We start from the raw sequence: 24,770 nt of genomic DNA on the forward strand, positions 1-24,770 counted from the left end.
GCAAGAAGTTCTTCAAATTTACTAGTCGGAGACTTTTGCACGGCACTGAATGTGCTAGGGCTTCTTAAAGGCCCATTAACGAAAAAGATAATAGACTAGAAAAATTAATTTAATCTGATTTTATTCACATTTTCGTTTAATCTCTGACATTTTCTACCAATAAAGTATCAAAACTATTAGCATCGACATTAGTTGAGCCACGATAATTACGATAGTTATTACAATTTTTTTAAAGTTCTTAAAAAAATTGATTTTGCTGGTAAAATCATTTAAAAAAAGTCTTTGAGCTTTCCGTTTACGAACAAGTTTTAATTATAAAGGATGAAGTTACAAATATTAACATTAAAATAAGTCTAGATAAGTCTAGTCTGCAACAACTTTGGGATTTTATAGCGAAAAATGTGTCATTGTTTACCTTTTGACTCAGAATTTTTATTAAACGTATTTTTCATGATTTTTTCATTATTTGGCAGTAATCTAGGTCAAAATAATTGAAAAATGTTATATTATAAATGTTAAATAGCATTTTAATAATTTATGGTTATGAAATACAACAGGAAACACCTGTGTCTTTTTCTGCTTTAAAAGTAAAATCCTCAAAATATGGCTCAATTTTAAACAATAATTTTTCTAATTTGCTCTTTTTTGCCGTTATTTGATCTAAGCGAAACAGTTATTCATCATTGAAAGTTCTTTAATTTGCAAAATTAATTGTTGACAAATTTTTGAATATGAGCAAAAAAAATAAATTTTTTTTTTTCATACTTATTTTTTTGGACTTTATATTTTAATACAAATATAATTCCGATAATTCAGCATTTTTTTAATAGCAATTGGATCGGTTTTAATAATTAAAAAACAACAAAATATATTTTTGCTTGTACTTAGAAAAGAAAAAATACACAAAAGGGATACCGATGCATAAACAGTTTTTTCTTTTTAAAAAATTATGTTTCTCCTTCCATGTTCATTTTTTTTTAAATATTATTCTAATATCTTTCAGAATATTACTTTTACATCTTATAACATCTTTTTATGGGTTCGATGAAGAAAAAATAATTTACCTACATAAACAAAAACCACCCTAGTAAAAGTTTTTTTCAAAATTCATAGCAGGTTAAAAGTGAAACTTAACTTAAAAATAAACTTTGAATTAAACTTTGAAAATTAGACTTTGAAACTTTTGAAAAACAAATTCCAATACTATGATTCCATTTATATTTAATTTCTAAGTATTAATCAGATTGTCAATACTATTAGATTCTATTAACTATATCATCTGTATGGCATTAATTATAATTATAATATTTAGACTTGTGCAAGGAAATGTGGTTTCAATTCTATTCATTTTTTTTTCTTTTTTCAGTCATCACACTTATTAACAACCACTTTCTAACCTCATTACGAAGAAAAAATATGTAAAAAAAATAAAAGCAGCAAAATGATGTGAATTAGCATTTGTCTCTCATTTGTTGGGAATTACCGTAGTTTTCCCAGTTTAAAGAAACAATTTTTAGGGTTACAACTCCTACAATCATTTTCTCTCAAAAGAAAGAACTATTCCTTAAAAACTTGTTTATTGATAAATACCTGTATATCATTTTTTTTTCTTCTTTTATGTACCTTTAAGTTAGTCATAGTCGTTGTTTTTGCACATTCAATTTCTTTTTCTTTTATTTATCCAGATCTATCATACTTTTTGGAACTTTATTTGCAAAATAATTTTAATAGTTGTTGAAAGCAAATTAACAAATTAAACATGCATTATTTTCAGTTTTTCTTTTCCTCATATGTCTGAATTAAGTCTTTAATAAAAAATCTTTTTCTCTTAACTTAGTCAGAAAAATTTAAACTATTTATAAGGTATTTAAATAATTTTTATTATCGTAGTGATATGTTCATAATATGAAACTAACAAATAGAAAATTATACAGAACTTTCAAAATTAAAAAATTTAACAAATACATAGTTTATGAAAAAATTTAGAAATGCGAAGAAAAAAATCTTGCTTTAAAATCAATAGTGGAAAAAAAATGTCTGCAATTTTAATCCATGGATTTTAAACATAAGCCTTTTTCTTTTTTTAATCATTTAAAAAACCATTCCTGAGTTAATTAGTTGAATAACTTTTATATGCAATATATTTTTTGTTTTAAAAATGCACATGCGAAACATAAATGAAAAGTTGTAGCAAAGAAATTGATCAGCTATATTTATATTAAATAATTGTTTTTTTCTTTCTTGCACATACATCTACATATTTTATATTTTAGTTAAAAGTTTAATAAGTCAATTTTGCATCAATCTATGTAAGCAAATGAAAAAATAAAACTATTAGACTATTTGTAATTATAAATTCTTTTCTGCGACGCTTTTTTTAAATTAATATTTCTAACAGTCGCTTCGAAATAAAAGAATGGAATAGATTTTAGATAATACCGCCAAATCGGGCGATTTATTGCCAAGAAAAATGAATAACCAACTTGATCTAGTAACTTCAAAGAGGGAAAAAAAATGATAATTATTGTCAAAGGGTAAAATGAGCTGAATGGGGGTGTTGCAAACTTGCGGTAGAGGGCAGTCAGAAGATCACCTTTTCTAAACCGAATAAACAAACCAATCGGGAGCCTGCTTTACGACTTTCCCCCCTCAGGGCTTCATAGTGCATTTGAGAGGGGTGCTTTATTGAAAGGTCTTTTTTATTGGTAGAATGCCGGAATTGACTTCATTTTCTCTTCTTCGTACTCCCCTTAATATTCCTCCTCATATATTGATATTCGATTTTTATCGCTTGACGTGGGTTGGAACTGTTTTGAGAAAATGTACTCTTTTTACTTTAAAATTTATTAGTGTTGAGGCACTTTAATTTTACCTAAAAATAAAAGTTAATCAAACGGAATATATTAATACTTCTCGCATGGATTGAACAGTATTTATAATATTTTATTACACATCACCTGAAATATGGAATCATCCACGTATTGCCAGAATGATATTAGAAATTATGCAGCCCTTTTTTCATCAACTGAATTTACTGACTTTTATTCCAGTTTTGAAAACTCTTTAAACATGTTTCAAGAAACTGACAGGACATTTGAAATCAACTCTCAAACTCAAGCAATGGAGAAAAGGAAATACGATTTTACAAATTACGAAGTTTCAAACAATAGCAATGACTTTGAACTTAATAACTATCCGCAATACTTACCGCCTCTTACGAATCAGAACTTTTTAAAAGAAATAAACGCGGTTTCCCAGCGATGCTTACCATCAAACACAGAAGCTGTCTTTACGAACTTAGACGATTTTAACTTCGAAAAAACATCTCATCCCTCAGTGAAAGAAAATCAATGGTCAAGAACAGTGGGCAGTCCGGATTGTCATCGAAAACGTGGACCACCTCCTCCTTATCGACCTCTTCATAAAGAACCGCCACCACCTTACGCAATCACTCAATCTTGGATCGATAGTTGCAATAATTTTAAAAACTCTATTAGAGATCAAGACATGGAAATAATTAGTGATGACTGGGCTACGGAGGTGCAAAATTCTGACTTCTTTTCATCGGAAAATGATTCCGATTTCCACGGAAGCCGCAGCGAGACGCCCTCACCCTATCTAACCGCAAAATGGAAAGATTCGAAAGCGGGTTTTTTATCGTCGACCGTCGCCTGTGATCCTACTTCGAAGATGTCTTGGAAAACCCCACACTCATTTGTGGATGAGGCAAGCTCCGATTCCGTTCGAGAACTCTCCCCGCCGTCCAAAAAACACTGCTATAGCTCTGAAGATGAGGGATGGAACTATAAAAATAGCCAAATTGTACAGCTTCCTAGAGGTAAGATAGTTTTAAAATATTTCATATTTTATGATATTCGACATCTCGTTGTCTATAACATTTAGCTATATTTTTCGTTATCATAACATTAGTATAGCTAAATGTTGTAATAATATTTAGCTATATTCACATTTGTCAAATTAAATGTTAAAGAAATGTAGCCAAATACTATTTAGCTATATTTCTTTAACATTTAATTTGACAACATTCATTACTTCCGTCATAGAAATCAGTTTATAACTTTTTTTGTTCTAAAATGTTCATTTTATTTTTAATCAGAACTCCCTTTTTTAAATTAATAAGTCAATTGATAAATTAATTGCCCTTAAATTGATAAATTAAATGCCTATTATTATTCAAAAATATGAGTAGACATAATACATAACATTTCAAGCTTATTAAATGTCAATTATAACTGGAAAATAATGCAGTTTTTCTATTTCGATTATTATCAAAATCCCCGAAATTTCATACGTGTGAAATATTTAATACATTATACCGCAATTATCAGGACATTTATATTATTTTGTAAAATCTCCGGAATTTTTTCCAACCTCTGTAGGCAGCTATGCAAATTGTACATCTATCTCGAAATGAGATAATTTAAAATGTTTAATAGCTTATGAAATTCGGCATGTAGTTGTCTACAAGCTTAAGTATTTTTCAAACACGTATTATCAGGTAATGTTTTGATTTATACACATTTCATTGATGAATGCCATTTTTTCGTTTCATTATTTAGTTTTTCAAATTGTCTGTTAATATCAAAAACTATTTATAACTTCATATAGTCATCGTTATCGAGGCAAAGATTATTAATGTGTAATACTCTACATAATTGCGTATATTTCGAATCTCTGCTTCGTCAAAATGAGGAAGTTTAGTTTCATTGGTGCTAATTTGTATTATAATAACTGATTGATGGGGAATTAAAGAATCTAAATAAAATAATTTTTCCAAACTTTATTTTTCGAATTGATTCTTATAATTGTATCCGATAGCATGCAGCGCTTTGACCAAAGTAATGAAATTGACTTATATTATTGACGTTTTTGTGGCCTTGTACTGATTTATGAGATTTAAAGAATAGGAAAATTCAATAGATTACGTTTTTAAGAAATTTTTTTGTAAAGGCGTTAAGATACGTTTTTAATTACTGTTGTATTTAAATTTAAAGTAAATATACATAACAGTGTTTTGTAAAAATAATTCAGTTTACTATTTTTTATGTCATATTGTAATGCTATAACTAATTAACGAGGATTAAAGAATCGAATTAATATTTTAGAAATTAAATTTTAATCACTTTATTTCACATATTGATATTTGTAATTCAGCATAATTTCCTACAATAACAAATAGCGTTTTCAACATAGTGCGGATTAACTTTTATTATTGACATTTATACGGCACTGTTCAATTGATTCATGGGATTAAAAAAAGTCTTCAAGGTCAATCACATATGTTTTTAAGAAGTTTATTATTTATAGTGAATATAAATAATTAAAATTTTGAATAATGTCACTGAATAAATAGTAGTAATTCATTAAAATAATGAAGTTTATTTTTTGGTGCCATATTGCATTGCCGTAACTGATTGATAAAATAAGTATTTAAGCACTTTATTTTAAATATTCATCAGTTTTAATATTTAAAACTGCGTATAATTGCATACAATAGCTAATAGTATTTGATTGTAATGAAGCAATTTACTTTTATTCGTGCTACTTTTGTCAGTATTGAAATTGATAGATAAGGTATAAAGAATCTGTAAAATCAATTAAATAGCCTTTTAAATATTTTGATTAACAGTTAAAAATAATGCAATTGTGTTGAAAAACAACTTTTATGGTGACGCATGAATGTGTTGCTCAAACTGATGGATGAAGTTAAAAAAATAATAAAACAAATTTTTAAATATTTTATTTTTTACAATTATTGAAATTAAGGTGTTGTATATAGTATCTAATAATGTCGCTTTAAAATAATGAGAGAAAAAATAAAAACAATATGGTCAAAAAATTAAAATACATTGTAATAAATATTAAAATATAAAAGTATAGCCAAAAACTAACTGAATATGGTAAAATTTACCGTGTTTCTGACTCGATATAAATACCAAAAAGGACGGTGATTCTTACTAGAGTGCTTTAGTATTGATTTTGAAAAAATTAACTATGTGATATATGGTTTTATAATATGTGAAAAAAATTTGGAAATTTTAGCATATTATCTTAACGCTGCGGTTCCCAATTTTTATGTATATATATAGATATATTTTTTTTTTTTTTTTTTTTTTTTTTTTGTCTGTGGAACAATAAATAATTAACCATCTTCTGGCGGAACCACAGATAAATTTCGTTAGCAACTCTGAACATATTTATTAAAGGCTATTAATTATCTGTCAAATATTTAATGATCTAAATTTTAAGTATTATTTTGAAAACATTTAGAGATGCACGAAGCTTGAAAATAAATTTATAGAATTTAACCATAAAAACTAAGGGAAGTGTGAGTAGTTATTTTTATGTAATTTTAACTTACTCCAGTGTAACATAATTGTTTTATAGGTCCTTATACTTAGAAAAAAATTATAACAAATAAATTATTTAAGTTCATTTAAAAATTTATTTTAACATCTTCTAAGACAATTTCTTATTGTTTTGGAAGCAAACGATAATCTTATTTTAAATTCCTAAATATAATTTCAGCGTATAAAATTATACGTTTTTTGGCCATCTAAAAGTTTTGATGTACGGCATCATGTAATAAAAAATGAATATGAAACCTCAGGCACTTTATGAAATCACCGGGAAAGGTGTTTTTTTATTCCAATATTTTTAAAATGATACAGTACATACAATTAAAACAAAGAATTAATTTCAAACATCGCTTGAATTTGTTATTTAACTTCCTCGAGTTGTTATTAAAACTCGTTAAGCTTAATATTGTGAAATTTAGATAACTTGCATACATTGTATATAGTATATTGTACATATACTAGACATATATTGTACATACGTACATCCATTCAATCGATAAACATGTATTGCATGTATATATACATGCAATGTATGTACATCAGTACATATATTGTACAGATGGATATACATACATTTAACATACATGTATTGTACATATGTACATACTTTCAATGAAGATACATATATTGTATACAATTGCATAGCACATATATTGTATACAATTGCATAGGACATATATTGTACATATATGCTTGGGACATACACGATACAAACAATGCACGTATATTCGTACAAACAAAAGCAAGTACATTGTATATACATACGTACACATACACACGTACCCGCGTAATAACGATTATTTGTAATCGAAGATTTCGGCCATTTGTAACCACGATTCCCTGCTTTTGCTTCTTTTATGATTACAAGTAATCATAATCACTGAATTAAAATTGTTCTTACTTGTATAACTGTGTCTTCGTAAACATGACTACATGTAATTTTTTACTATGTATTTTTCATATTTTTCATTTGTATTTAATCACAATTGTAGACAGTTAAAGTATTCAGCGCCTTTTTCTGTAGAGCAAAGTTATTCATTTATTTTTGACTAAAATGATTGAAAATAATGAATAATTTATTCTTTATTCAAGATATTTCTGACTAATGAATGAATCTTTATTCATTATTCAAGAAAAGTTTGACTAATTATTCATTATTCTATTTCTCTAGAATAATGCAATTTTGTTGACAAAGCAACTTTTATTAAAATCTTCACTTTTAAATTTGTATCACTAAAAAACTTTTGTAAACTTTTCTGGCCTTTCAAAATTAGATATTTTTATTTCAAAAGTAATCTAAATTCCTATTATAAATTTTTTTTTATTTTATATAATTCTTAAATTCAGTTGCTTTTAAATAAAATTGTATATATATTTAAAAGTTTTTAAGTTTTACCTTTTTATTTATTGTTTAATCCCCCATTTTATTATTTATTCATTAATTTACAATAACACTATTGAGGTAGGATTTGTAATAATTACAGATAAAAACATTATTTAATTATTATTAACTTTTTTTTAGTTTATGAATAATTACCTCAACCACTTAAAACTTAGTGTGAATTTGAATCAATACTTAATGTGAAAAGGTGATGGGTAGTTTCTATAATAAATTCCTTCTTTAGTTTGACGGGATTTAGAAATAAATTAATGCTTCCTCTCTGTAAGTATTCTTTTTAACAATGCAATTTTTGCACTCGTTTGCCTCCTTCCCCCCACAAAAAAAAATTTTTCTACTCTCGATCAACAGAAACATCAATTTCCTTTCAAAATGCATTTTATTTATTAACTTCAGTCAATTATTTACAGCTATTGAAAATAAAATGTGTGAAATATGATAAAAAATTAACTCAATATTTAAATTCAAATTCATGAAGCTACTTAGTTTGCCGGTTCACATTATTCAGAACATTTTCAATGTCTTAAAATTTCAGAGTCTTGATTTACTTATTAAACTGTTTGTAATAAAATTGGCATTCTCTTAAATGTGAAAAATAAGTCAAATTACAACTGTAACAAAATTTTCAAAACATTTAAATGTTACTCTCACTTTGATTGTAAATTATATATAATTTAAAGTTAAGAAAATAATTGCGTATTTTAACATACAGTAATCGAATGTTTATTATATTATAAATTTTTATATTAGATATATATATTAAATAAATTAATAGCAATATAAAATTTTAATTGCTTCTAATTGAGTGATTTTATACATTTATTTTGACTAACTTTATGTATTTATTTATTTAACATTTCGTTAATTTCTTATCATTAATATTATAACACTTTTTTTCAACTTTTTAATTCTCAATAATTTATTGCCCTTATACTATTCCTGCTGTTTAAGTTTGTTTGAAATTAAAACAAAACCCATAAGAGTTAAAACTACAATTTCATTAATTCTTTGAATATTTAAACACATAACTGAATTTCGTATGTAAAATTTATTAAAATAATGTTATAAATCTTAAATTTTTAACTGCTTCTCCAAATGTTGTATATGACACAAAATATTTGAAAAGCTTTTTAAAGGTCAAAAATGTGTTTTAGAGTTAGAATTCATAAAAAAAGAAGATAATAGAAGAAAAGGAAATATTAAATGGGATAAAATAATAAAAATAAGTTAACAAAAAAGTTTTTCCAACGATCTCATATTCATCTTCTCAAGGCAAATATCAATCTTGCGAATTGTCGAATTTTTTTTAATCAAAACAGTATACAATACGTAATTAAAAATTATTGAATATTTCAATATTACTCGAACATATTTTTACAGTTATTAGTCAATAAAAATCTAAAATTATTGCTGAAATACAATAACCTATTTGAATTCATAGAGGAGAATTTTTTTATAGTAATATAATTAATATAGGAAAAATTTATATTTTGAAATAAATTTAATTATAAACTTTTCTCCAAGAAAATATTTTATCGCCTCACTAACTTTTTCATTCGATAAAACTCATAAGTCATCGAAATAATAAGAATATTTTTTTTTAAATATTGTCATAAAACTAAGAAAATATTGAATTCTTATTCAAAATGTTTATAAATAACATATTGGAGGTAGCCGCAGTCTAGGAAATATGGTCCCCATAGTTTGGTCAGCAGAGCGGTTCAAAGATTGAGCCCTTTAATGTTAATTTTACTTTTTTTAATATTAATTTTACACTTTTCACCATATCTCGAGAACTTTTTAAGCAAATTGAAAAAATTTTGTACAAAATTATAAAATTCGTTTCCCCAAAGATAATTCCACGCGAAAACTAAATTTCAGTTTAGATATATTATTTTTAATTATTTTATTTAATAATAGCCGAAAAATTTTTCAATAGTAAGGTACACAATTTTTTACACCATTTCCCAGAATGAAATTTTAAATATTTAATTTTACATAGCAAAATAGAAAACTTGGGAAAAATTGGTCGAATAGTTCCTGAAAAATCAAATTTTAAATTACAACTTTTTTAAAATTCCTCAGTAACTATTCAACCGCTTTTGCTCAAATATAGATAACGCCTCTATAACACACTGTATGTTATAACTTATTTCACTTAAATTTTTATCTAGTTTATTTAAATAATAATTCGTTTTTATAAATCAAAAAGAAGCTTTTCATATTTATAAATGACTTAAATCCCATCACTTTTTATTAAATAACGACAGCAGAGTCCCCATCTTTCAAAATCACCATACAGAATTTTTTTGTCAATAACTAAATTTTTAATCAAAACATTAAATAACTTTTAAAATATTCACCATATGACAAAACGATTATCTCCCTATCACGGATAAATGAAATTTTTGGATAAATGAAAAAGGTATTCTTACATTATAAACTTGTGGATATTTTTAGAACATAATTCATATCTTTAGATCAAAACATTTGGAAAAATGTAAAAAATAATATACGTTGCTTTCTTCCTCATTTGACAATCTAAATATTGCTATAAAAATGCAAATCATTGCTGTTATTTTACTTTAAATAACATGTGTATCTATATAACATAAAATCATAATGGTCTGATACCGTTTTCCATTGTTGTCGGCGCATTTTTATTGGCCGGAAAATCACGTGGTAGGATCCAGTTTTCCCCCATTCATTTCCATATTGTTTAGGTTGTCATCAGCATAAAATAAACAAAATTCGTAAAGGTATTCGCGATCGCAACGAACTATAGGGGGCGTTGTTGTATGAGACGCTTACCTGCGATTTCTATATGAACCGTCATTCAGTTACTCTGGAGACGTCGTTAATGTAGCGTGTAGCATTGCAACGTTCCTTCTTTAATGTGGCTTATTAAATTTAAAAAAGAAAAATGCTTGATATTCTTTCTTGTACAACCGAAAACAAAATGGTATCTCTTTTTTATTAGAGAAGGAATATCCAAAACACATCGGAAAAATATTTGTACATTAACAGAAAAAAATATGTATATTCTTATGAGAGTTAAAACCTAATGACCGAGAAATAGTATTACTAAATTTAATGATATAACATGAAAGGCCCATTTAAACTTTACATTCTATAGTTTTAAGAATCATATTACTTCAAAAATTAAAATGAACAAAAAGTATACATAAGCTTCATAATTTTATGAAATTTAATTTTGTAAACAAAGTTTTTTGACAACAATTTTTATCAAAAAATTTCAAGTTTCAATAAAAATCATTATTTAGAAACGAAGAAACGTAAAATAAAGATTGCTGACGAAGCAAAAACAAAAAAACAATTCTTTTTTGTCGCCATTTTTAGTGCTACGAAAATTCGTCTTTGGGATTTGCCAAAAACAAAACAAGATGCAATTTTATTTTTTCAGGAGGGAAATATTTTACCGAAAAAACGAAAATGTACCAATTCCCACAACATGAAACTTTATCTTGGTAAAAGTACGTTTTGGAAATGTTATTTCATTTGGAATCTTATTTATCAGAGTTCATATGGCGATATGATTGTTTTGAATCTATGCTAAACTCTATATCGGCTCATTTTCCACCGAAATCCGATCGACTATTTTGATTTTAAATAAAGTGTTTTATTTTATGAATTGTGCAAAAATTTTAAGTGTAGATTGGCGGCACTTAAAAACCGCCAAATCTGTAGCGGCGGTGGCGTTAATATGTAAGTACCGAATTTTTATTCCATACTTTTCTGAATCATATTACTTCAAACATTGGAATATACAAGAAGTATACATAAACACATAATGTTATACCATTTAATTTTTCAAAAAAAGTATTTTGAGAACAATTTTTATCAAGAAATTATAAACTAAAAAACGGAAAATAAAGAATTCTTAGGATAAAAAAACGATTTTAAGAATTCTTTACATTGAAATAAAAACTTCCATATTGTTTCTTTTTTTATTATTCTTATAGTTCTTAATCAGACGTAAAAAACCATTCTGTAGAGAACCATCATCAAATGAAAAAAAATATTTACAAGCAAATTTTTTATTGTAAAAATCATTGCACTTACCTGATTTATAATTCCCGGAGAATTCCAAAATGATAAGTTCCTTGTTTGAAAACTTTATTCTCAAATAATAGATACATAGTTTATCCCTTCATTACTTTTAGATAACATACTACACAGCAAAATTTTATAATTGATATGAATTTGAATATGTATCTTAAAAACAGAACAGCTGAATTCGAGTTGAAATGATCTATTCTTTCAAAACTAAAAAAAACTTACCAAGAAAACGATTCAAATTAATTAAAAATCAGCACAAATGGCACTATTTCAAGTAACTTGGATAATTTTTTATTGTTGTTTTCCGAATTATATGGAGACAAAAATATATACTATTCTATAACGAAGAAGAATATGCTATAACTATTACAATTCTGTATGTTCTGAATTCATATTTATTCACTGGAATGACGAAAGCAATGTTGACTTCACTTTAATTCGTAATGAATTGAAGACAGAAGAAATGCATTTTACCTTAATACACACATCTGTAACAGTATCCGAAATCGGAAGTCATCAGTTGCAAGTTTGTTGATAATAGAAATAAAAAATTATTGAGGAATTTTTCTTCAAATGTTTGGCATGTTCTGTTCCTGAAAGATTTACTAATATTCTGGAGATTTTTTTCAAGTTCTTCGGCCTTTTCCTTAGGGAAATTTTGCTTCTTATTTGCTGCTAAAAAATGGCGTCTGATTCAGTCAATGACTTTGATGGAACTAAATGAAAACGTGATAAATTAATGTCTGATATTTACAGGCTCCCGCTAGACGGCGTACTCGAGCGTTGCGATCGCGAATTGTTTTCCCTTAAATATTTTTGTATCTCTAATTTAAAGTTATTTTTCAGTACTGCTATTATTAGCGAAAATTTTAAATTATGGTTGAGAACTCAACAAATTTGTTTAAACAATATAATGTATTAAGAATATAAATGCTATTTAAAAAAAATTATAATTAAAAAAAATCACTTTTGTTCACCAAGAGATCTAAATGTTTAATAGATAGTAATATTTGGACGTGGGAAGTAAAGGCGCAAGAGCTTAAGTAAGCAGAATTCCTTTTAGTACATAGATGTTAAGTGAATATATTCTTACTGTTTAATAATATTCTTACTGTTCGAAATCTTACTGTTTAACTTGCATACCTATTTTTCTATCCAATTGTTGATGCAAAAATTTTCTATACATGACTGCCTTATATGGTAGCGTTTTCTAATTTTCAAAAATAAATTTGTATGGTTATATGTATATAAAAACACGTCTGGGAAAACAACCATTTCTCATGGTTATTCTTTACGCTACTATACATATACCTACATAGTATACATACATATACCACTACCAAGTTGGTGTAATTCTCATCACAATAACAATTTTCCAAACTTCTCATAAAATTTATCAACTCAAAGTTTTTCTATATTTTTCATTAGAAAACTAGCAATTCATTGCACTAGCATTTCATTAGCACTAACTTTCTGGTAAAAAAGAAAAGGCTTCTACCCCCGCCATCTTGAATTTTAAGTAAAATTTTAGATTAGCATTTACTTGATATCTTTTAGAACCAACAATTAATAATATGATATACAACATAATGATTGAATTGATTCTCTTACATTAAGAAACCTCTACTCTAGCCATTTTGGATTTTACGTACAATTTTTAATTTGTAATTTCTCGATGTTTTTTGTATTTAACTTTTGATGACATAGTATTAGATAACACAATACCTTTCAAGAAAGGCAGAAAATAAAGAGATTGTTTTATAAGATTAGGAGAAATAGCGCTACATTATTTTTAGAGCTTCGATTTGTTGTTTTAAGTTAGTAATTTGAAACTACTCATTTCTCATTTGTCAGTTTTTAGATTTTTAAGACTTTAATTGTATCGCAGTTTAAACTGAAGGAAGCAGATTTTCTAACAAAATTCTTATAACGTTAATTGTGCAAAAACAAAAATATTTATTAAAAATCTAGAAACAGATAATTGAATACAAATTAAATACTTCCCAAAATCTGTTAATTTCAGAATTATATTATCACAATTTTATAAAAATTCTCAAATACTGATTGGATGATGCTTTGGTATTTTTCATGTACCGAAAGGTACTGCAAAACAGTGTAAATATCCACCATTAGTTTAGTGGGGAAAATTAAATTAAACGGATTAAAAGCATATTTAAAATTTATTATTTTATTACAAACATATTGAAAACTTCTATAACAAAATATATTGCGCATGTGGTCCGTTGGAAGACTTATTGAGCGATTTTTTTTATGCTCAATTCTGACAAACTAAAAACCGCAAAAAATGTTTAAATCGAGTAGGATTAAAGTGTAAATGGCGCCCTTTATCCTTGGAAAGAACAAGGAAAAAAGAAAATTGCTTTACAAGTATCTTATTCTTATAAATAACCTATGGCGACTACAGGTGAAATTGTTTTTTCTTTTATAAAGATCAATGCCAAAGTGCACTTAAAAAATATTCGTTATGTGTCATTAACTGTATTTCAAAAGTTACTTTTTTATAAACAAGCTCTTGTATTGTAAAAAAGACGTAATTATTATCTATAAGGTCATTTTACGTATTTTTTTTCTTTTTTTTACATTCCTTAATGCAAATCTTCTTTATTAAACTTTTCCCTTTGTGGAACCCTTTTTTCCTATTAACTTGACACTTTTTACACAATTTCATAGATCTAAAAGAGGTATAAGTTAATGCATAACTATCAATATCTGTATGTGCACATCCATTTGTTAAAAGTTTAATATGCTTATTCAATTTTTAGAGAAAGTTTCTAATGGCCGTAGTATTTATTCTCTACTTTTTCTCAAATGAGTAAAATCATAGCAAAAGGATTCTACACTAAAAAAAGTTACGCAAAAAAATTTGAACATACTTTAAAAGAATTTGAAACTAAATTTTGTGAAGAATTTTAAAAAAAATTCCCACTTTTGCAAACTCACAGCATAGAGCCGTGATGGCTCAGGGGATAGAGCGCTTGCCTTCCAATGAGGTGAACCGGGTTCGAATCCTAGCAATGACAGGTCGATAGCAATTCCGCATCCTGCTTGCACCGACCACAGTGCTGACCGAAAATATCCTCAATGGTAGCCGGATCATGGGTTACAGTCTCCTTGCCGTCAGGCTAACCGTAGGAGGCTTTCGTGGTTTTCCGCTCCTTGTAACGCAAATGCGGATAAGTTCCATAAAGAAGTTCTCTACAATAGCAGATTCCTCCTAATACTTGATCCAGGAGTTCCCTTGTCTTCGAATTGGGTTTAAAACTGTAAGTGGAGTTAAAATTGCAGCTGAGTTGAACTTTAGTAGTCATAAATTCAAAATTGGTTAGGCTGATCAACGACGGTTATTAACTTATACTCACTTATAAACTTATACATGACTTATATTCGACGCAAATAAACTTATAAATAAAACTCACAACAGCTATGAAAATAGCATATTATTCGCAAAAAGTTCAACACATTTTCCCCTAAATTTAAAAATATCTTGTTCATTTTAAAACTTGTTCACTCCTTCATTTTCCTTACATTTTAAAATATCTTGTTATATAAATTAACATCTTTTTTCTTAGAAAATTCAATTTTTACAGGTAGAAAAGTCCTGAGATTTTGCTCGGATAATTTTTAAATATTGTTCTCGTTTTTACCGAATAGATTAAGTAAACAAATTTCAAAAAGAAATAATTCCGGAGCAGGTTTAATTAGAAATGGTGTTGAGCTCTTTCTTCCACAATTTTTAAAATTTTCGATACATTTTTTCTTTTTCTTTTTTGAGTAAATAGACAACAAGTTACAATCAGTAAATAAACAACAAAAAGTACGTACCGACACCCTGTGAACTGGTACTGTTCACCGTAATTCGATCCAGAATTTTTTGAAAATTGTGAGAAACTAGAATTCCATAAATTTTAAGAATCTAATTCATTTTTATCAGTTAAATAAACAAAATTTTTTAACAGAGAATACCACTTTTTGCATCCAATTTTTATTAAAGAAAACTTATTCTTTAAAGCAATATTTTTTTTTATTTTATTAAAATGCTTTTTTTTCCTAATTATATTTCTAACCGATTATTTTCGTCGGTATCCTCTAAGAATAACACTTTAATTTATTGATGTTAATAATTTTATATGATTAAATAACTTATAGCAATTATTTATTTAACTCTTTGTTACCCAAATGTTACTCTATTATACAAGTTTCTATAGTTTAATTTTTTGAAATTAATTATTTAGTAGCTACAACATAATTTATTGTCAAGTTTATAGCATTGCTGTTACATTTAAATCTTTGAAGTTTGAGGACTGAAAATTAGCAATCAAAGATTTACAAATACTTTAAAAAAATAAAAATTTAAGAATTTGAAAGTTAAAATGCGAAAGTTTGTTGCATATTTATCAATCGCTTCATTCTAAATTAAAGCGAATGAGTTATTGCTTTTCTCAAAAAGCACTTCACAAAGCCTTTTATTCATTGACTTGAGTCTGGTGTACATTTTCTGAGTTGGGTTCATAAATAAAAAGGTAAACTGTTGAATCGAAAAAGTTTATGAAAGTTAAGAAGTTAATCTGTAAAATTAAAATTAAATAATTGTTTCAACAAAAAAAAATTTGTCATCACTTTTATCAATTTTATTTTACAGTGCTAGTTTTATTACGCTGTTAATAGTTTTGGAGCTTGTTGATCTACTTGCATGGTTCAAATTTACTGCTCATCAATATGGCGCTAAGTTGAACTATATGATCGTATTTCTTAAAACTTTATTACGCGATGATTTGGTCAAAATTAAGTAGAAACATAGTTCAATTTAATACCTTATTAAAATTGCATCAAATTTGCACCGGGTTATGATTAAAAGTACCAATATTATGGTTCAGAATTGAACCTAAGTTTCTATGAGGGTAACATTTTAAAGAAATCCGTGCTCAGTGATGCAAATGACACTGTCATTTTAATTTTTTTATTTAATCATTTTCAAACTACCTAGTAGAATGTGACAAAAAGATAACAAGCGTGAGTCACAGACAGATTAATAAAAAAAGACCAAAAATTTTTTTTCGCTAACAAATTTAACTTTCGTTTTTCAGAAGCCCTCGAAAACTTATACCATGAGTCACGGTACAAAATAACTGTCTTTAAGCTCGGAATTTAAGTAAACAATAACAATTGCCGGTTAATAACACTTTAGTGGGCGTGAGAAAGGCCCCACAACTTATGAGGAAACGGATGAAGTTCAACACGTTGTTTCTTTCCTTTACATCACCATTGCGCAATACCTGTTCGTTTTGTTTGACAACGCTAGAGAATCACCTGGAGAAAAATGACTCTGAATGACTCATCCTGACATCATTCTATTCATGGTTGAATGGATTATTAAGCATTACTTCTAAGAATGAAGACCATAATTGACAATATTAAGAAGATTATGTTATGAACGTGTGAATATTTCCTTCAATTATTAATTATGTTCTTATTAATTAATATTCCTTGATTCTTTAATTATCATAATAGCATTATTATTATAATATAATGTTATAATATAGTGTTATAATATATTGTAATAAAAACAATAATAATTAATTATTATTAATAATAATTAATTCATTATAACTTGATAATATTAATTATATTAATTAAATAATTATTGATATTTTAATGCTCTATTATTAATTAATGATAATTAATTAATCATTGTTATTATTAATAATAATTTTTTATCGTTATTACTGAATTTATTATTTTTCATTCATTAAATAAAAAGGGCAGTTAGCTGTGTTATTTAAAAGGAAGTTTTTTGTGAGTAACTTTTCTCTTCTATTAATTTTTTAAGAGTGGAATTTAAAATAGTGTAGTGAATTTCTAACATTAATATATTAAAATAAATTCGATTCATTTATTACATTCAAATAAATTCAAAAGTTTCTAAAATGACTTTGGCACGATGTTGGCGAAAATAGTCGGCAAGATAATACATGAATAAGATGGGTTTTTTTTTTTTTTTTTTGTCTAATATTTTTTTATCGGAAAAAAAATTCCCCAAATATGCAATATTTCTTTCAAACGTTCAGAAATTACGTCTGTAAATCATCACCAAATTTTTAAAAAAGATTACATTAAAACTAACATATTGACTATGCGAAGTAAAAACTAAATGTATTGAAGGAATATTTAATCAAAATCATTATTCACCTAATTTTCCTAATTTTCACCTAGCCATTTACTGATTATTTTCATTAAATTAATTATTTTTTGGGGTACTTACGTATTATCCCGTCACCAAATCTGTAAATAAATTTGGAAATGATTGGTTCAAATTTAAATATTATATCATTTTCTGTATCTCATTTTTGTAATCAATTATTATATTGAAATAAATTCAAAAGTTTCCAAAATGACTTTGCCACGATGCTGGTGAAAATAGTTAGCAAGATAATACGTAAATAAGTTGTTGTTTCTTTTCCTAATATTTTTTAATCTGAAAAAAAAATTCCAAAATATGCAATATTTCTTTCAAATTTTCCAAATGATGACACTGCCAAAAAGGCATTGATAGCATTTTATAGTCATGAAATGGAATTATGTCTGGAATTAATTTTATTTGCTCATAAAATATTTTGATCTATACTTAGCTTTAATTAATAGATATGTAAACCTTTAACTGAGAAAAACTGCATTCAAAATTTCCAATAATGTTTCGGCTAAATAAAAAAATTTTAAAAAAAATTATTCGATGGGGAAAGCGCTAGAAAAAACATGTAAGACAATAAGATTTTTTTCTTTTTCTGAGGCTGTACTTATCAGTAGGTTAATATAAATAATATGATGTAAAGGAATCATACCAATAAAAATACATATTAAAGCCAAATTGGTATTAAAAAAAGAGATAATCCAATCAAATAAAAAATTATTTATTATGATTTGATACCAAAATAATTTATTAAATAGATTTGATAAAAATTAAGGGAAATTCATTTTTTTAATGTAATAAATAAGTGCATAATCAATCTAAAACAAAAAAAATAATATTACTGCTATTAAATTCATATTATTAAATTTAAACTATTTTCCTTTTTTTTTTTTTTTTTTTATACGGGATGGAGTAGAATGTTTTCCCTTTTATATAATCCGAATTTTTTAAACTTTTATTGAATACATATGTATTTTATTTATAAAATAATAGCATTTGATTAGGAGGGGGTATAAAACATCATTGAATCTTAAAAACTCTCCGATTACACAAAATCCCTTCCCGGTAGAAAATAATTGTTGTTTTAATAATTTAAAATGCAGGTAGCTATCGAAGGAAATTAATCAACAACAAAAAAAAACATTATAATTTGATGATAATTTGTGTGTATATATTTACAAAAGTGGGCACAAAACAAGGTCACAATTATGTAATTTTCTAAATATAAAGGTAACTAACAAACAGTTTTTTTTTTTAAGGTCACTGCTCTAAATGAGAATTGTCACCGCAAAAATACGTGCGCTAACTCTTTTTATATGTCAGCACTTATCAATATAATTATCATCTCACTACAGTGACTTCCTGTATATCGTATATTTTATTAAGTTTCCTTGATTTAAAAATAAATAAAAAATGATAAAAATCAATCTCGCCATGTTTGTAGCCGTGAGCGAATTCTGAGTCATTTTTAACCTGAGTTACGAAGAAGAGACTAAAACATAATGACTCATTCCTAAATATCTGAAGTAAAAAACCAGGTGTGCGTGAGAACAAATGATCATTGTTAACTTTTACATTAAACTGCGATAATTTTAATTTTTTTTTGTTATTATTAATTTAAATATTTTAATAATTAGATTAATGAAATTATTTGGTTTAATTTTTATTTCTTGCTTCATTTGTTTGCTTTTTTACCCAGAAAAAAAAATTTATATATTCGATGTTAAAATTAATTCTTGAACAAAGCAATGTTAAAATCACTGAAATCAGTTATGAACCGATAATGATTTATTCTTGCTTTTTCGTAACTACGGGTTACGAAAAACCAACTCTGTTATTCGTAATAACTATTTGAAATAAATAATCAGGAGTTTAAAAAAAATGAAGAAAATGTAAGGACATGACAGTTAGCTCATTATTATTAGAAAAATTGTATGGAATATAATGAAATTTCATTTTTTGTAAAGAATTTGCTCAATTCAATACAGTTGCGATATTTCGCGAAATAGTTAAATGTAATTAGTGTAACGCTGACTTTGAAAACATGATGGGGGTTACGAAGTCACGAAGTCAAAATTCAGGAGAAGCATATGAGAGGTTTGACCTACCTTATTTTTTTCATATTTATTAATTTTATTTATTTATTTTATTTACTTATTTTATTTATTTGCTTTATTTACTTATTTTATTTATTTATTTTATTAATTTATTTTATTTACTTATTTATTTTATTTATTTATTTTATTTACTCGTTTTATTTATTTGTCTTAATTATTTGTTTTATTTATTTTTTATTACATTAATTTATTATCTTTATTTTATGTTTAAGCATTTATTTAGTAAATAAGTATCAAATTACAGAATGGTATGAAATAGTCACATGTTGTTTATGCCTATCATTCATTTAGAACAGTGATTATCAACCTTTTTTATGTGGCGGCACACTTTTAACGATTTCGAAATTTGACGGCACACAATGAAAAAAAAAATAGTTTAAAAGTTGTTTACTTACCTATAATACACTGTGTTAAATAGACTGTGATAATAATTTTGAATGTGAAATAAAATAATATGTACTACAAAAGCACTTTTATTAAGGGATTAATTATTTCTTTCGACAAATTTTTTATTAGTTAGTAACAGTTATTTTTTTTTGCCAGTTATTAATTGTTAGCTTGTTTTTTATAATTATTAACTGTTAGTTTTTTTACATTATTTATTATTTTTTTGTGATTTCTTGTTAATTAGTTTTTTTCTAATTATTAATTGTTAGCTTATTTTTTTGTTAGTTATCCCTTGTTAATTTGCTTTATAACTATTAACTGCACCGTTTACTTTAATGATTAGCTTTTATTTCCGTTGGAAAGTTAATATTTAGCTCGTTTTAGCCTTTGGTAATTATTTTAATAGTCATTAAATTTCCTACTTATTTTAATATTTTTTAACATTGTGTGTCAAAGACAATTTAAACACTTCCTTCTTATTTTTGCTTATTTTAATATTGTCAGAGGTTCGCGCTGTTGTAGCGCGGAAAAATTATAAAAATATATATATTAAAAATTATAAAAGTATAAATAATATTATGTATATAATATTATATATATGTGCACTGTTCTTTGATTTAAACTTTACTCGTAATAAAAGAAAGCATTATAATTTTTATTGCATCATTTCTAATATTTGGCGGCACATTTTAAGAATTTGGCGGCACACAAAAGTGCCGCGGCACAGTGGTTGAGAATCACTGATTTAGAATTAAGTTCAAGCAGAAATCCCTTGTCATATTATTTACTTCGATTTGCTTTATTACTATTTATTATGTAAGATCTATTCACGATATTAAAAAAAAAATAATACTTTGAAATTTTTCCTCGCTTGAAATTGAAAAAAGGAAAAATTAGTATAAACTAAGATCATCAAGAAACAAGTAAAAAGTCGATTAATAAAGCTACCTTTTGATCAATTCAAACCAAATTGGTTTTATGATTTCAGTTTAGATTTGTTATTTTTAATTAATTCACAAATATTAAAAATGTCTTAGACGCAATTTTTGACTGCAAAAAATTTTTAAGCATTAAATTATTGCTATGTAGGTATAACTCTTTTAATTCTCATTAGTTTAAATCTCCCTCATATTGAACCTTTCTCGAGTAAGGAGATTCGACGCAACTGTTAAAAAAAAATTGATAAAAGGGGTAAATTGTAAAGTAAGTGAAAAATAAACAATAAATAAAAAATAATAATTATTTTAATAGATGATAATCATAAACATCTATAAACTTATAATATAAAATTAATATTAGAAAAATTATTTTATTAAGTTAACACAAAAAAATTGGTGAAAGCGGGTTACATGTTTCCTCAATTTCAGAATAATTTCTTCTCCAATGAAATTTATGGAAAAGAAATACACAAAAGTAATTTAATTTATTATTGATTGATTATTCTTCATGTTGTTACTAAGGACAAATTGACAAATAATAAAAGATAGCTATTGTATATAAAGTGTTTAGATATTGTAAAAAATGTTAATTTTCATCATTTCAATAAATATAAATATTTGCATAAGTGTCTCAATTTTAAAAATTTAAAGTCAAAATAGCGGGAATATTTTTTTTAAATCAGAAACTTATTATTGCTTCCCCTCCCCCCAAAAAAAGTAATCGTTTTCTTTTTTAAAAAAATTGAAGAAAAAATTTTTAAAAATACAATTTTTTTTTCTTTTTTTCAATATAAAATTTATTTATATTTATTCCTTAATTTTTCTTATTTTCTTTCCATTTTAATTTGTGTGTGTAGTATGGCTAAAAATACAGTTTGAAACTTAAAACTCAATTATACCTGAAGACTATAGAATATTCAATTTGAATTAAAGAATATTCAATACTGAATATCACCTTACAACTTAACAACGTTATCTTAATTAAAAATTTAAAGTTGAAGTAGTTGAAATATTTTTTTTTATGAGAAATTTATTATGAACCAAAAGAAAGTGATTCTTTTCTATTTTGAAATAAAATTGAAGAAAAAAATCATTAAGAATTAAAAAATTATTAAAAATGTCTAAAAAGAAATTTAATATTTTTTTCTTCTTTTACTTAAAATCCTTTTTTTTTTTTCTCTCTTTTCCCTTATGAGTGTGCATCATATTATAGCTGAAAATACAATTTGAAACTAAAAAAACTCAATCAAACTTATAAACTTAAAATTTTCAATCTGAACTATACTGTGTACAAATGTCACCTTACTACTTAACAACAATAACTTAATGGAACTTTAACAACCGGTTCCAAAAAAATCTAAAAACGTCCCACTACGTTCGAAAACTGAAGTAAAGTATAAAGAAAAAGAATCATACGAATTCCATACTAATAACACCTCAACAACATTGTTGAAGAGATACTGGCTATCGGTCTTCAGTGACGTCAGAAAAAAAAAATAAGTGAAACTACTGTGGGAGAGTCCGTCACGAACAATGCAGATTCTACGCGTGCCGAACATACTTGACTTCGAACCCCCCAACAGAACAGCTCGCACTCTCTCTTTCTTTTTTTTAAACTAGTTACCTTGGTAAGTAGAAGACATTGCCTTAAATAGTAGCAAATTAGACTGCCCCCTGGTCATTTGTTACCGATTTATGATACGCTTTGAGATGGAATGTGAACAACAGTGTTGAAAAAAAGCATATTTTCTTATTTCGAATTTTGCTATAGCATTTTGTGGAATGTTGATAATCCAGAATCCAGGATAGTCAGTTTTAGAACATCTGGAACCTTTTTATTATGGAATTCTTTTAATGGAACATCAGAATAATTTAAAGTCCCGAAATTTTGGTTTTTAAGTTGATTTCTGACTCTTTGGTGTAATTTAAGTAGAAATCCTCAATCGTGTTCTACATTGGTTTATTGGATTGTTGAATTAACAAGACTGGCTAGTGAAAATGTTTTTTCAAATAATCGTCTGATTATAGTTTTCACAAGGGAGAAACTATGTATTAAGAACTCTAATTGCTTGTAAATTATTATTAAATCTATTGCAATTATGTTAGTCAATTGAATGCCACATAATGTCCGATTATAAATACATTATAAATATTCAATTAAAAAATAACTTCAATTTGATCTAAAACTGTTTTAAGCGTACTTTAAAATACTCCAATCATGCTTAAAATGGCTCAAATTATTTGTTGCAATTCACTTAAATTAAAAGAAAATGATGAATTTTTATAATTGAAAAAAAAAATTTTTTTTTGTTTGGTACAATTTAAAAACAGTTTAATGTAAAGGAAAAGATATTATGTTAAGATGATTGTTAAGAAAAACATTGACGTCTTTAAGGTGATTGTTTGAAGAAATTTTACAGTCTCAATCTCTGTAAGAAATATACCATCATTGAAGTGGTTACTAACAGACAATTGACATAAAACAATTTATAATTCCAGGTGATTTTTGGTTATCAACACTTGTTTAAAAAAATAAAAAAATATTGCATTTGTCGAATTATTTGTTTAAAAATCTATAATAATAAAATCAATAGTTTATCCGTTCTGCTTATGTGTCTCTCTTATTACTCCAGAACCGTTGTTTTTTTCACCCTGCGATTTCGACAGCGATAAGAGGCAAATTTTGCCCCAGATCCTAAAATTCGTTCGAAATTTCAAATTAGTTCGTCAAGTTGAGCCCTTTGAAAAAAGGAATTTTTTATTTGTTTAAAATTTGCCATTCATGAGAATGAAACTGCAAAAGATTATTTGCTTTTGCTAATTATGCTTGAATAATTTCGGTGATAAGTACTAATTAAAATTTTTAAAAATAAGCTACTTACTAAAAAACAAGAAATGGTAAAAATTCATTAAGAAGATGTGTGCACCATACAACTACTGATCGAAATAATGCTTAATTAATTTTAGAAATAGTTTCTAAATGAAACAAGAAAAAAGGCTTGGTACTGAAAAGCAAAATTAATGAAGAAATGGTACTAATCCGTTTCGTTTAGGCAGTCAGCAAATATTCTGTATTTTATTTATTTACTTAACTAATTTTAGTGATGGGTAATTGAAATAAAAAAATCAGTTATGTACTAAAAAGCAAAATGAAAGGAGAAATAGTTCTAAGTTGTTTGAGAAAAACATAAAAAATCCCCATGCTATGATTGACATCAATGATGTTTAATTAGTTTTAGTATTAGATACTACTTTAAACAAGAT

At 26.0% G+C, this 24,770-nt stretch overlaps 1 protein-coding gene across 1 annotated transcript in view; it reads left to right on the top strand.

The window, feature by feature from the left end:
* The first annotated feature begins 2,684 nt into the window (after window positions 1-2,684).
* Window positions 2,685-24,770, top strand: part of LOC107451332 (uncharacterized) — a 44,894-nt gene continuing 22,808 nt past the window's right edge. Inside the window, exon 1 of the mRNA XM_087149916.1 lies at window positions 2,685-3,838. Within this exon, the coding sequence (XP_087006042.1) occupies window positions 2,965-3,838 (874 nt within the window). The 5' untranslated portion in view covers window positions 2,685-2,964. The remainder of the gene's footprint in view (window positions 3,839-24,770) is intronic.

Source organism: Parasteatoda tepidariorum, chromosome 8 (genome assembly GCF_982258835.1).
Source record: "Parasteatoda tepidariorum strain Cologne lab strain chromosome 8, Ptep-v5.0, whole genome shotgun sequence".
NCBI classification, from domain to species: domain Eukaryota; kingdom Metazoa; phylum Arthropoda; class Arachnida; order Araneae; family Theridiidae; genus Parasteatoda; species Parasteatoda tepidariorum.